Source organism: Strigops habroptila, chromosome Z (genome assembly GCF_004027225.2).
Source record: "Strigops habroptila isolate Jane chromosome Z, bStrHab1.2.pri, whole genome shotgun sequence".
NCBI lineage: Eukaryota > Metazoa > Chordata > Aves > Psittaciformes > Psittacidae > Strigops > Strigops habroptila.
Genome location: NC_044302.2, coordinates 73,516,767 through 73,530,717, shown reverse-complemented (window position 1 = coordinate 73,530,717; position 13,951 = coordinate 73,516,767). Strand labels below are relative to the sequence as shown.

The 13,951-nt window shown below is 37.9% G+C and overlaps 1 protein-coding gene across 10 annotated transcripts in view; it reads left to right on the top strand.

Moving 5' to 3' along the window:
* The window catches only part of SMARCA2 (SWI/SNF related, matrix associated, actin dependent regulator of chromatin, subfamily a, member 2), a 131,439-nt gene that overhangs the window by 98,872 nt on the left and 18,616 nt on the right, over positions 1–13,951 (top strand). For all 10 annotated transcript variants that reach the window (XM_030471383.1, XM_030471384.1, XM_030471379.1 and 7 more), the window contains 4 exons: positions 6,857–6,962; positions 7,779–7,880; positions 12,479–12,611; positions 13,653–13,795. In XM_030471383.1, the coding sequence (XP_030327243.1) occupies positions 6,857–6,962; positions 7,779–7,880; positions 12,479–12,611; positions 13,653–13,795 (484 nt within the window). The remainder of the gene's footprint in view (positions 1–6,856; positions 6,963–7,778; positions 7,881–12,478; positions 12,612–13,652; positions 13,796–13,951) is intronic.

Sequence of the window (13,951 nt, the reverse complement as noted above, 5' to 3'; positions counted from 1 at the left end):
CAAGGTGAATTTAGGCAGTACCTGGCAAAGCACACAGAGCTGTGATGCCTGACTTTTTTGGCACATAACTGTTGAAATGAAGCATTCTGTGATCTATGGCTTCTCTTTAGAGTACATCAAAAAGTTCATTGCATCAGAACAGGACTCACAGCAGTGGACATGATGAGCAAGAAGTTGACTACGAACTCAGTGTATTCAGCTTGCTGTGACTCTGGACTAACAGCATAGCTGAGAAGGAAACTGTCTAAGTTCAGGTATTTCAGTTGGGGCTGCAAGGAAGCATCTCTTCATTTTCTATCCCTGGCCTTGAGCTTTCTCCTGAAGCCAAGCATTTCTAATCATGGTGCCTACTTCTCATTTTTAAAATAGCAAGAAAAGTTACTTCTGCTAGTAGGGCGTAGCTACTGATAATTACTGGAGAAGTTGGAAGATTTTTGCCTGTCACTTGAGCCCCTGGAAGTTCATATCTGATCTCTGTCAAACAAGTTAACGACTGTGCTATTAGTACTGACAAAGTATACTGTTGCCTCTCACAGGAGCCCACATTTATGCAAGACACAATTAGTTCCCACTCTAAGGAGTGTATGGAGCTCTATTCTGTTAGGAATTAAAAATTCCTGTTAAACTGAGCTCTTTAATATGATGAGCTATACAGAAGAGTTCCAAGTTTCTGTATTCTGATTTTCTTTGGTAAGCTAGCATCAAACCACCCAATCCTATGAAAACTGGGATGTAACAGAATTGCAAATTTAGGCATCAGGAAACTTTAATATCATAAAGTCTTTAGGGTTAAGGTTGTTCTAGAGTTCAATGAACATTTTTAATGATTTTAGAATTAAGTGGGGGTTAGGCATTGGACCCCTTTATGAACTCCTTTGTTGGGGGTTCATGTTTGTTCAGCTCTGGGATTTTGTGTGTGTGAAGGCAATTGGGGCAAGTATAGAGGGACAGGTTTATGGAAAGAAAGTAGGCCATGAGCTTCATCTGGGAAAAAAAAAAAAAGGTTTTCATGTATTTAGTACTTGAATGCTTGAAATCATCTTTGTAGTTAGCTTAGATTTTCAGTGCTAGTGGATGTTTAATCTCTATTTTATGAAAGTCCAGAGGGCTGATCCAGACCACAGAGAGCTGATTGTGTCCTAAAAGGTGTTCAGGGGATACCCATGCAAAATCTTACTGACTTTGTCCTGAGTTGCTTTGTTAAAACCAATTCTTCAATCTTTAGTAAGTTTTGTTGCAGTTAAAAAGCCAGCAGGCAAAAAAAAAAAAAAAACAACCCCAAAAATCAGGAGAATGCATTGTTAAAATTCAAGAGAATCTCTGTGTGCTTTCTCTCATGCTTCCCCTGGCTTTGGAGAAGAGCTCCTTGTAAATGCAGAACCACTTCTCTGATTAAAACCTTTCTTTTTAAAAAACATTTTTCCATGGCCCCCACAAAAATCTGGAGTTATGAGAAAGCAAAATTAGTTTGCATGTCAGTTTTGTTTGTAGCCTTTTGAAAATGGGGGCAATTTTACAAGAGTTCAGTGTTCTTTTCAAAAGAAGGAATTTGTATGCCAGATTTGAGCCCCAGCTGTTGATTTTGCATCATGCACATGCAGACTTAGTCCCCCAAACTATCTGTGTCCTCTTCTGAAAGTTTTCCTTTATTTCTTATTTCAGGGGAAGACGTTCATACCTTGTAATCCTTCATCTTCCCTACAATACATTGTCCTTTTTGGCATTACATTGAGTTTGATGGTTGCTGTCTAGGTGCCAGTTTATGCTACTGCTAGTTTGCATTACCTTTGTTTAGACAGCCACAGCTGACTTCAAGAGTCCCAGGATGCTGATAGCTTCAGTACATACAGTGATTTTCATTTATGACCAGCCATTCGCTCTGCTGTTTGTGAGACTTAAAGTAAGGACATGCATAGTGTACTGGTTAACTTCACAAAGCCTCCTCCCCATAGCAGGTGGCAGTCGACCACATTTTAATAAAGCTGATAAGAAAATTGAAGGTTGGGGTGGTTGTGCCCTGTCTGTGTTTCCTGCTTGGCAAGATTTCCCCCCTCTGTGGTGCTTAGTATTTTAATCACTGCAGCATTAAAGCCAAAATGTTTAAATTTGTGGCCATACTATTCTTACAGGACATAGCTCAGTGAGAGAATTTCTTTTTCTTTATGTGAAATGGATTTTATTCAGACTGTTTCCACCTGTTTCTCAAATTGCCAATTTTTAACTGTTCTAAAATGGTGATTGATGTAATTAGCCATTGCTAATCTAACTAGTAATTAATTATGCCAACTAGTACTCCTGAGTATTCAAATACGTAGAGCAAATAATTCTTATTTATAGCCAAACCAAAGTAATGGAGTACACAGCCGTATGTCAAAACCAGGAATTATATTTTTAAGTATTTTGACCCACTTCATTTCAATGATAGGGACAGGTCCAGCATGTGTTACTGCAGTCAGTTCCAAAAAGAAACAACTATTAAATACATTTAATGAAAATTAATCATCTTGCTACATAGCTGCGTTAGTGTTGGAAGTTGTTAAATACCAAGGAACCACCTTGCTGTGTGAGCTCTTCTAATTCTCTTCCCACACATACGCCTCTATTTAAAGAGCGTCCTTGTGAGTTATATTTGATTAGGAGTTGTAATTTGCACACCATGGTTCTGGTTGTGAGTGCTCTGACTAGGGCAAGCGCACAGGACTCTTCATTCCACCCACTCTAAACTGAATTTCAGTATTTGCTGGAAGTGTGATATTTGCCAGAAACGTGAGAACGTCTTGCAGTTTCAGCTTCATAGTTGTCTCTGTCTTTGAATCCAAAGGAGAAAGGGTGTTGATAGCAGTAATGCTTTTGACCGGTCAGTGGCAGCTTGCTTCTGGCCACATACTGCCAGGGAAAACAAACACAAAAGGACCCTTGTACAAATGAGGTCTAATTGTTCCTGCATTTAATTCCACCAAAGCTAATACTTACGAAATGGGTGGAAGTGTGTGCTTGTGTGCACCCTGTAAGAAGTTTGACAAAAATGAGATAAAATCAGAAACATTGAGCACAAATACTTTTCTAAGGAAAAAGGTTTTAAAAATTAGCAGTATCTTTGAATGATCATTAACTCATACAACATGCAAGAATTTTTCATGTGAGCATGCCTAGGACTAGCATGTTGAGCTGGTGCAGTAGCAATGAACTGTCATTCAACGGTTCTTTCACAGTTGGGTCTCTTAATTTATTCTGGTCCTTCTTCCTTTCAGCACGTAGCCTCCTAGTTGCTAGGCAACCATAAGTGATTTTTACTGCGCATGATTTTTATGTGGTAGTTGTTGTGGTTATTATTTTCTAATTACAAAAGTGGAGATGGGGATTAAAATCAGAGTTGCATTAATAATTGCTAATTTTCTCCTGTTGTATCCACAATTGCAACCATTTGAGATTATGTGGGAAAAGTTCACATTCAGTATAGATGCACATATACAAAGGAAGCAGAAGATATAGTATTTCTTTGTGAGAGGAGTTTCTGTAAAAATGATAGAACAGAATAAGCTGTTATTGATCTGAGTAGACAAAACCAGGCAGTAGTCTTCTGTCTGTTGAATATTTCATGCCCTTAATGCTTTTTCTTTCACAGCCTTAAATGATTCTTGGTAATTAATTGTATCAAGCAAAAGCTTGAAGGTTTTCTATGACATTCTTAGTTTAAAAGAATCTGTGAATAAATCACAGTTGGCTAGATTTCTATCTTGAAAATAGGATATTGCTGTTTAATAATTTACTGCTGTTATATTTTTAACATAAAATACAATATAAGGGTGGGTGGTGTATGAAAAAATAGAGGGGAAGAAAATTACATAGCCATTAGACAAAAAGCTGTATGATCATCAGGAGCTTTTTTAATAGGACAAATATGCTGAATATGTTTTAAAATTTGATTAAAATTAGAGTATTTTCTTTATATTTAAATAATTCCATTTGTTGTTAGGCTCTGAAGGTTAGCTGAAGCAGTAACAGCATCAGTGGTTTAGTAATTTTTCTCAAATAGATTCTTCCATTAAAGGAAAGCTGCTGAAGTTTAAAACACAGCAATGATATCTCAGTCCTTCTGCATAGCAAATCCAGATTCATACTGCACAAATTTTTGAAAGCAAGTTGTCACACTTTTCAAAGGATTAGCTTACATCTATATCTTATGTCAGTATATTGCACAGATTTGTTGAAATAACTTGATTAAGTTTGTGAAACCAAGCACACAGAAAAATAGGATAAAACAAACAAACAAAAAAAGGTAGAAACCTAATGCAATTCCCTCAGGAAGGTTTGTTACAGTATGGTGTGTAATTGCGCGACAGTGTGCTGCCTTGCTTTTTCTAGCTTTTCCAGAGGACCAGTGCCTTGCATGTGTACAAGGTGAATGCTGATCACTTAATGAATGAATGGCTGAATTCCCCCTGGGCTTCTTTATAATGCTCAGAAGGAGTCTGAATATTTTGCAGATACAGAACTTTATTCACATTTTATCCTTATTTTACAAATGAGGAATAATGAAGACACAATTTGGGCACCAGAGATCTGATTTCGCAGAGTATACTTAGAGTTCTGTAGGTTCAGAACAAATTCAATTGATCTCAGTTGCAGCTGTGAGGGCTCAAAACTTCTTTTGATTAACAAAAAAAAAAAAAACCCAACAAAATACAGTCGTCAATTTGTGAAGAAATAGAAACACATGCTAATCTAGTCAGTTGTATACTGTAGACTTAATGCATTGCTTTTCCTGATGTTGCTTTCAGTTTGTCTTTGAGAGGACAGTCTGAGATGAAGACAAGTTCTGTCACATGGCATGAAGTAGTCACTCACATAGGTCATTAACAAGATTGGTGCCTTTAAATCCATACTATTAACACCTCCCACTTTGACAGGAGAAGTATGAAAGTAATGACTCTGTTTCTTTGGTGTGACTCAGTACCAAAGAAGATGGGAGGTGCAGTGGCCTGAGTTTCACAATTACTTGGTGGCAGGAGAGAAATAGTAAGTATTGGGATGACAATTATCTGGTCATTTTATGACTTCCTCTATTTCAGTAACAGGGTGCTTCCCAAATAAATTGGATCTCTTGGATGAAATTGCTAGTAACTGCCTTGAATGTGAGGTGCAGGTGGTCTTCGGGGTATCTAAGCCAACAGCTTTATGAGGTAGATCATTCTCATCTTCTCTGACAGAGATGTGCAGTACTCTGTTTCGTGCAGGAGCAACACCCACAAGTGTGTACATGCATGTGCCACAATCTTGCTGTAATCTAGGAGGCAGCCTGGCAGTTACTGCTAAGCAGGCAAAGGGAATGGCTTGTGCTGTTGCAAGTCAGACAGAAGTTGTCAGGATGAGACAGAGGCTTTTGGTTTCTAGGTTTGCGTTGGGTGGAATAATAGTCTAGCTGCCAGTTGGCACCCAGGCTATTGGTTGAACAGCACTGATTAGCAAGCTGCAATCAGAATGTTTAGATTATTGTCCTCTGATGCAAGGCATATGAGGAACAGCAGTGTCCCAGGACAAAACTGAAAACAGTAAGAAATCTTGTATTAGGTGACTGACAGCAACTTAGGAAATGAGGAAATTTTGTTTATTCTTGTTCATTGGTTCAGGTCCATAAGAAAAATAGTATCTCCTCAAACTCTGATGCTATTTCGGACATTAAGAAATGCTTAATATATAGTAGGTACTCATGACTTTCATAAAAGGCATAGCAGTTCTGTGCTTTTTCTCATCCTTACCCTCCACGACAGGACTGCCTCAGTTAACCTTCGATTCAGTATTAATGTGTCTGATAAGATCACACATGATTATGGAGGGTAACAGCATGGGACAAGATTAGGTGGAGACCAGGAAGTTACCATCTGAAGATGCAAATGAGAAAACAGGGCCTTTTTTGAGTAGCTGTGAGAAAAGGAATCATGTGAATGTGGGCTGGGAATTGCTTGTGCATGCTATGTGCCATGAATTAGTTCCTCTCAGCAGAGCTTTTTTGCTGCTACTCTGAAAAAAATGACATACACACATAAAAAAAGAAAACCTGTGAGTGCCATCAACACATTGCCTCTCCAGGTGACTTATAGCCATATATTATTTGGGAAGCCACAAATAAGAAGATTTTAAAAAAAGCAAACCTCAATTTGGAACTGTAGAAATAGCTATTAATAAGGGATGAACAGTGGGAAATCTGGAAATCTTAGAAATTCTGAACACCTGTAAGTGATAGGCAATGTTCCTAGAGTATGAAGGGCTTTTAGATAACCCATCACTTTATTTCAGGTGACTGGAAAAGTACAAATGGCAGTATTATTTTCAATACAGTTACAGTGATCTTTGCAGAAACCTAACAGTCATTAATGGAAGTTACTATTTTTGTTGTTGTTGTGGTAACATCTAGTTAAGTCTGATAGTAATCAGCATCTGGTATAACGGAAATCAGTAAGAACAAATGGTTTGTTATGACAGGAAGGTACAAAATAACTGTAAAATGACCAAGAAGACAAACTTACAGTGACAGGAGGGATACTTGCTAAAAATTAGCTGAAACTAGAACAAACTGAAAAGTACAAGACTGTACTCAGCAAACTACGATGGAGTTCAGATTCAAGTCCTGATCCTGCTTCTGTAAAGCCTTCTACACATATGATCCTGTGATGGTGATAAGTTAGAACAACAGCACAAAGGGTATCAATTAAAAAATCAGAGCAAGGTTCAATTTCTAATTTTCTGAAAGATTTTTTTTTTTTTTTTTTTTTCCTTATGATTACAGTATATGCGTGTGTGTTTTGTGGGAAACTTCTGGTAATTCTTTACATTATGGGTTTGTTTTTCTCAACAGTTCAGGACGTCAGCTAAGTGAAGTCTTCATTCAGCTCCCCTCTAGGAAAGAGCTACCAGAGTATTATGAATTGATTAGGAAACCAGTCGACTTCAAAAAGATAAAGGTAACCTTATTTGGAGGTGGAGATTCCTCCATTTCTTCGTTATGTAGAAGGGTGACAATGAAGTTGCATTAAAACTACAACAACATGAATATATCATTTACCTGTATTTGTGGCTTAGATTTAAACATTGTTACATACCTTGTTAGGAATTTTATTTAGTGTATGTTGCAGTATATCAGTATAATTTCAAAGTCAAATCAAAATGAAGCTGTGTGACAGGAATGACACTTCCAGAGATGACATCTCAGTGTCTTTTTTGCAAAGACCTAATTGCAAATCTGTGTTAGCATATCTTTGGTAAAAACACACTCTTTGCAGAGTTTTAATGGTTCTGGGGGAATTTAGTCATCCCTAAACTAGCTTCACATCTTGGAACAGCTATGTCAGATCCAAATACAGTTTTTCAGATTGGATTTACGCAGCTTGTTGTGCATTAGGTAATGTCTTAACTCCATGACTCTGATTCATGTCATAGCTTATTTTGTTTCTGTGCTGAAAAGAAGAAACTGTAACTCCTTTTACCCAAAGAGCTCCATTTCTTTTGCTTCTGTACTTTCCAGTTCACACAGCAATTGCTTAACTTTTACTCTATTGTCCTGGAGTATTTTTCTTGAGTAGTACGTTAACAATACATTTTAAGACTTTATTTATTTGTTTTAAACAGATACTTGTCTTGATGCTTAGGTTTCTGGTTTTTTTTTTTTTAAAGAAAGCTTTTAATGTGTTGAAATCAAATACTAATCTAGTGTCCTGTCCGCTGTTTTTCTTTCTGTACCGCTGCCCATCCATACTTCATTTCGTTCACAAATGCAACAGGAAAGAATTCGCAATCATAAGTATCGGAGTCTTGGAGATTTGGAGAAAGATGTGATGTTGCTGTGTCACAATGCTCAGACATTCAATTTGGAGGGATCACAGGTCTGAATAAACCACTTTGTGTTAAACATACAGGTTTTCCTTACCTAATGTTTTCAGTACTTGTGGATTTTTATATTCTGTATATAAATCCTGTGTTTTAATTCTTTTTTTGAATAGAGAAAAATGCCCAGATTCCTAGAACCATCGAGAATTCACTTGACACTGTTGCAGTTTGTGCATGCAGTGAAAATAATTTTGGTTTTGATTCAGAGATCTTTTTTTTATTAAACTGTATAGTTAGAGCTGCTGTTAAGACTATTTCAATCTGTGGTAAAAGTCAGTGTGTGTAGAGGTGTCCATTTTATGAGACAGTAGTAATAAACCCCAGATGAGAGGTTTAGAAGGCAAGATATCTCATCTCAAACAGATGTGTTACAGACAAGAATGTGCTTAGTGCTGTGAATTCGGAATAGAACACTGGCAGAAAAGGAACGACTACAAAATCTGCATGACAGATAAGAAAGTTGTCACAATACCGTGAAACATAGTCTTGGATGATTGTTTTCATAGATGAAGTCCAAATAGTGTGATGCAAACACAATATAAAATTGAAACAGAGAACATGAAGTCAACTCCTGTAATGTGTAAGAAGAAAAATTTGAGTGAGAAGCAGCTTTGGTACAAGTAAGCTGAAGGCTGATGCTGCCAATACTAATGCATCATTCAAATTCCTGAACATTACTGATGACCCTTAGCTGAACTGGAGAGTTTATATTAAAATTTAAGAATTAAAAATTAAAATGAGAATGCAATTAATTGTGAAGGATTCTTAAATACAGCTCATCATTTTGTGATTATTTTTGCTATGTAGAGACAAAAAATGTTTTCTGTAATATGTGCAGTATTTTTACTGTCTTCAATTATATGGAAACAACCTATAAATAAATTGGCTAAAAAATATTTTAGTAAGGGAATTATTAATGGTAGGAAGTGTGGGACAAAAATTTGCTACCTGTCCAAGTGTAAATTGCCAGATTACTGCTTAGTCACATAGCAGTAAAACAGATATAAATATCTAATGATAACCAATTAATAAAAAAAAAGAAGGAAAGCTAATACTACCAAAAACTATCACTGAGACTTTAGAAAATGGTAAATCTTGGTAAAGGAGGTAAAAATGAAAGTCGGTAACTAAATGGGAAAAATAGTGAAATTACTCTCATGAGAATGACTCAAGTTGCTAATGGGAAACTGGTCTCTTGTTAAGCAGAGGTGGTAGAATTGACAGGAGTAATCGTGAGTGGGTAGGAACATTGAGTAGATACTGCTGCTCTGTTTGGAAATAACCCAACTTATATCAGAGTGTTGCAGTATTATTTTCTATTCCAGTGTACGAACATTAATTATCAGAGCTAGCATTATTTATTTGTAGCATGAGGCACAGATAACTCGTAAGTATAATTTTTTTAGGTTTCTTTCTAGTAAGTTCTCATACCATTCATTTTGTTTTCCAGAGAATTGTGGGACACTTCTGCAGCAGTCCAGTTTTTAAGGCTACCTCATGTACTTTTCAATAGTTTGTGTCCAGCTTTCCTCTCATATACCAGTTCACCTCAGTAAACTAGATTATTTGCATGTGCACCCAAAAACAACAGGCTAATTCAGGCAGTTGTTTAAGTACACAGTGACTTCAAGTAAAACTTCAGTATGATGCATGCTGCTTTTCCTTGGCACAGAGCAGTTCCATCTGAGCTGGAACCTCATGAGGGGTTTTCACGGAGAGACAACCTGCATTTTGAGGTTATTGTCCTCAATGCAACCTCAGTGATTAGAAATGTTTTTCATGTTGTAATGGTCAAATGAAACACAGACATGTAGGAGGTTAAAAATACTATGTGTCTATTGAAACAGAAGATTTGTCGTTAAGGTTGTCATTTGTCATGAAGTTCCGTTGTCATTGCTTCTCCCTTTTTAAGGAAGTTAAACTGCCATTGCTACTTATTTTTTTGAAACCTGCTGGAATTGGATTTCGGTCAAAATAAGAAAACTTTTATTTGCATAGCTTTTCCTGAAGCAGTGCCAGTTTTTTTCTGGATGAAAATAGATACTGAATATTACAAATAATTCCACATTAAGAAGTTTAAATAATTTTTAAAACCTCTTTATTTCTCTAGGAAATTCTTTTTCAAAGTCTGGGTCACAGTGATACTTTAAAAATGTAGTGACCGGCATTAAAAAATAAAATGTTGTATGTGTCCTTAATTCTTCTTTTCTTAGAAAAATGTTTGTTCTGGGAAAGGACAGAAAGGTTAGTTGAAAGAGCCATTCCTAAGACCAACGGAATATGCTAAGCCTCTGCAGAAGAATAATAAATGGTCTTCATGAGGAACTGAGGGGCTTCTATCGATAGCTGACTTGAAAAGAAATGTGCATGAAAAAAGTCAATAAGCACTTGACTTAGAGGAAGGAAGCTGTTGGGTCTCACAGCCCACTAATGTCTTAAGACAATAGGAGAAAAACCTTTTCAAAACATTCTTGATCATACATGTCAAGAAATTCTGTCATGGTCAAGAGCAGTAAAATGTCTCACAACAAAAAAGTACAGCAGTACTTACAGAATGGGGAACAACCTGCAGTGGGACATGGTGGTCAAGTGAAGAGAGATTGCATATTTCATTTGAAGTATTCCAAAAAAAGTTAATCTGATTAATTTTGTGGAACCTTAAGAGTATTAGAGCAGTTTTAACATACAGATTATATAATAGCAGCCAAATAAAACTTCCATCATCTTTCTCAAAAATACTCAGTGTCCTTTTATACAAGAAAGTATGTAATATAGCCAAAGGACTATGCTCCATCCCTGGTAGTGTTCAAGGCCAGGTTGGACGGAGTCTTGGGTGACATGGTTTAGTGCGAGGTGTCCCTGCCCATGGCAGGGGGGTTGGAAGTAGATGATCTTAAGGTCCTTTACAACCCTAACCATTCTGTGATTCTGTGATTCTATGACTAGTATGAAAGCCAAGGTGGTTCAAGTGATGATGGTCATGAAGTCCAGCAAGGCCAAGTGCAAGATCCTGCATGTGGTTCAGGGCAATCCCAAGCACAGCTAAAGGCTGGGAGGACCATGGATTGAGAGAAGCCCCGAGGAGAAGGATTTGGGGGTGTTGGTTGATGAGAAGCTCAGCATGACCCAGCAGTGAGCACTTGCAGCCCAGAAACCAGCCATATGCTGGGCAGCATCAAAAGGAGTGTGACCAGCAGGTTGAGGGAGGGGATTGTCCTCATCTACTCTGCTCTCATGAGACCCCACCTGCAGTACTGCATCCAGCTCTGGTCTCCCCAACACAAGAAGGGTGTGAAGCTGCTCGAGTGATTCCAGAGGAGGCCACAAAGATACTTCGAGGACTGGAGCACCTCTGCTGTGAAGACAGGCTGAGAGGTGGTCTTGTTCAACCTGGAGGAGAGAAGGCTCCACGGGGACCTTAGAGCAGCTTCCAGTGCCTAAAGGGAGCCTATGAGAAACCTGTAGAGGGACTTTTTACAAGGACATGTAGTGACAGGGCAAGGGAGAATGGCTTTAAACTGAAAGAGGGGACATTTAGGTTAGATATTAGGAAGGAATTCTTCACTATGAGGGTAGTGAGGCGCTGGCACGGGTTGCCAAGAGAAGCTGTGGCTGCCCCATCCCTGGCAGTGTTCAAGGCCAGGTTGGACAGGGCTTGGAGCAAGCTGGTCTAGTGGAAGGTGTCCCTGCCTGTGGCTAGCCATAACAGCGGGGGTTGGAACTACATGATCTTAAGGTCCCTTCCAACCCAAACCATTCTATGATTCTGTGATTCTATGACTCTATACCGTTCTATTAACTATTCTTAATTGTTTAGTGCTGAATCGTCCAGGGCTTGGCTTCTGACGTTTTACAAAACAAAATGTGCGAGCTCATTTGTTAAGGTGATTATGAAGGACCAGATACTCAGCAAGGCAACAAGATTTTTACTATGTTAATCTGAGAAGTGTGTTACAAGTCAAGTGTAGTCCTCTCACCCTTGAGAGTCCCTTCATGCTTGAGTTTAAAGAGAAAATCTGAGGTACCAGAGATACATCGCAAGCTACAGAATGTTTGAAAACAGGTGCTAAGGTTAGAACAAGAACTTTGTAGATTTGAGAGGAAGGAAGGAATGAGCTGCTTGGGATAAATTATTTTCCTTGTAGCCACTTTGGATTTCAGAAAAAAACTATGCGTAATTAGCCACTGTCATTATCAACTGTATCGCTAGACTATAACCCATTTTTTAATTAAGGTGCTTTCTGCTGAAGTCTGTTACTTCGGCAGTTTTTAAAGGCTGTGATGATCTAGTAAAAACACACGATAGTTCCTGTGGTAATAAAAATTATCAGAAAAACACTCTAATAGGACATTTTAGATGTAATACATTTTAAAAGCGGTATTCTTTGTGCTCACTTTTGACAAATTTCTTAATTTAAAACATGAAAATTTAATGTTGGCATTTCTTGTAAAATTCATGCAGCAAGCATTGTTACTCAGTATTTGAAAAGGCCATATACTCTGTGGGTTTGCATTGGAAATGAATGCCTATGCAGTGAATTTTTGATACTGCTTGACTTCACAGTTCTGACATAGGTTTGTATTCATACCATAGATCTATGAGGATTCTATTGTTCTTCAGTCTGTGTTCAAAAGTGCACGACAGAAGATTGCCAAAGAAGAAGAAAGCGAGGATGAAAGTAATGATGATGATGAAGAAGAAGAGGAAGAAGAATCAGAATCAGAATGTGAGTCCCCTCCTAAATACTGAAAAAAAAGTGTATCTAGGAATGGAAGGGGAAGTTTTCCAGTTTCTGCATGGAACTGATTATAAGGTTCTATTTTCTGCTGAGGACGGAACTTACTAAGTTTGCTACTTTGGGTGTTAACATTCAGCTTAAGTGTTTTGGGTGCATGTTCTGCCTGTACCTCTTAGAGTGCAGTAAACTATTTTTAAGCCAGAAACAAATCACAGAGATGCTTTGTGGAAAGTGATTTGACTGGACATGAGTATAAACCCTTCTGGTCCTGTTCATGTTATTTGTAAATAGAACTTCCTGGAAAGGCTAGAAACAGTCTTTATCCATGGGTTGTCATCCTTCAGGCATGGTGTGACATATAAACCTCACTACCTGGTTAAGAACCACAAGATGTTGCAAATGTTCTTCAGTTTGACAAGGCCTGATTGAAACTCCTATTGTTTCAGAAGCAGGAGGTGACACTCTGTCAGTCCCTGCAGACTTGGAAACATGATACAATGGAAAAGGAGGGGTCCCTTCATTCCGTTTTCTGCCACCCAGTAGATCTGCCCATACAGTCCAGCTACCCTAGCTGTCTGATTACAGAAGCTGTAATACTTGGCCCTGAGCTACTCTTCCAAGTATGTCACACAGGTGTGCAAAGCATGCAACTCAGAATTTGCCAGTCATCTCCACATAGCATTTCTGTAGTTTAAAATAAAATATCTATTTGTACAAAGGATAAATATGTGCAAGGAAGAAAAATTTTTAGATGTGTATCTTCTCACAGGACCTGTAGACACCATGCATTCTGAGAATGAAAAGACTGCACATGGTCAACTTAAAGTTATTCTTTATAATTTAATACAGATAATTTTTAAAACTGTACAGAAGTAGAGAAAAAAAATCAAATACCTCTGCTTCGTTGTTCCAGAGCACAGTTAAAGAACAGAGGGAAATATCAGGCTGCTATCAAGGGTGAATTTCTGTGAACAGAGCAGCATTTAAAAGTGAAAGTTACATTCATGTGTTCTTCTAAAACATTTGCAGCAAAATCCGTGAAAGTCAAAATCAAGCTAAATAAGAAGGAGGAAAAAACTCGGGAGAAGGGAAAAGGCAAGAAGAGGCAAAGCCGAGCAAAAGCCAAGCCTGTTGTGAGTGATGATGATAGTGATGAGGATCAAGATGAAAATGTAAGTTTTGATCACTGAGACTGTGGAAGTGGTTACAGTGATTGCGTCTCTACCCTGTCCTGCTTGCTGTAAGATTTCTCAACTATTCATGCTTAAGCAAATGTTTAATCTGTAGTGATCATCGTGAGACAATTAGGCAGGGCTGTTAACTGTACC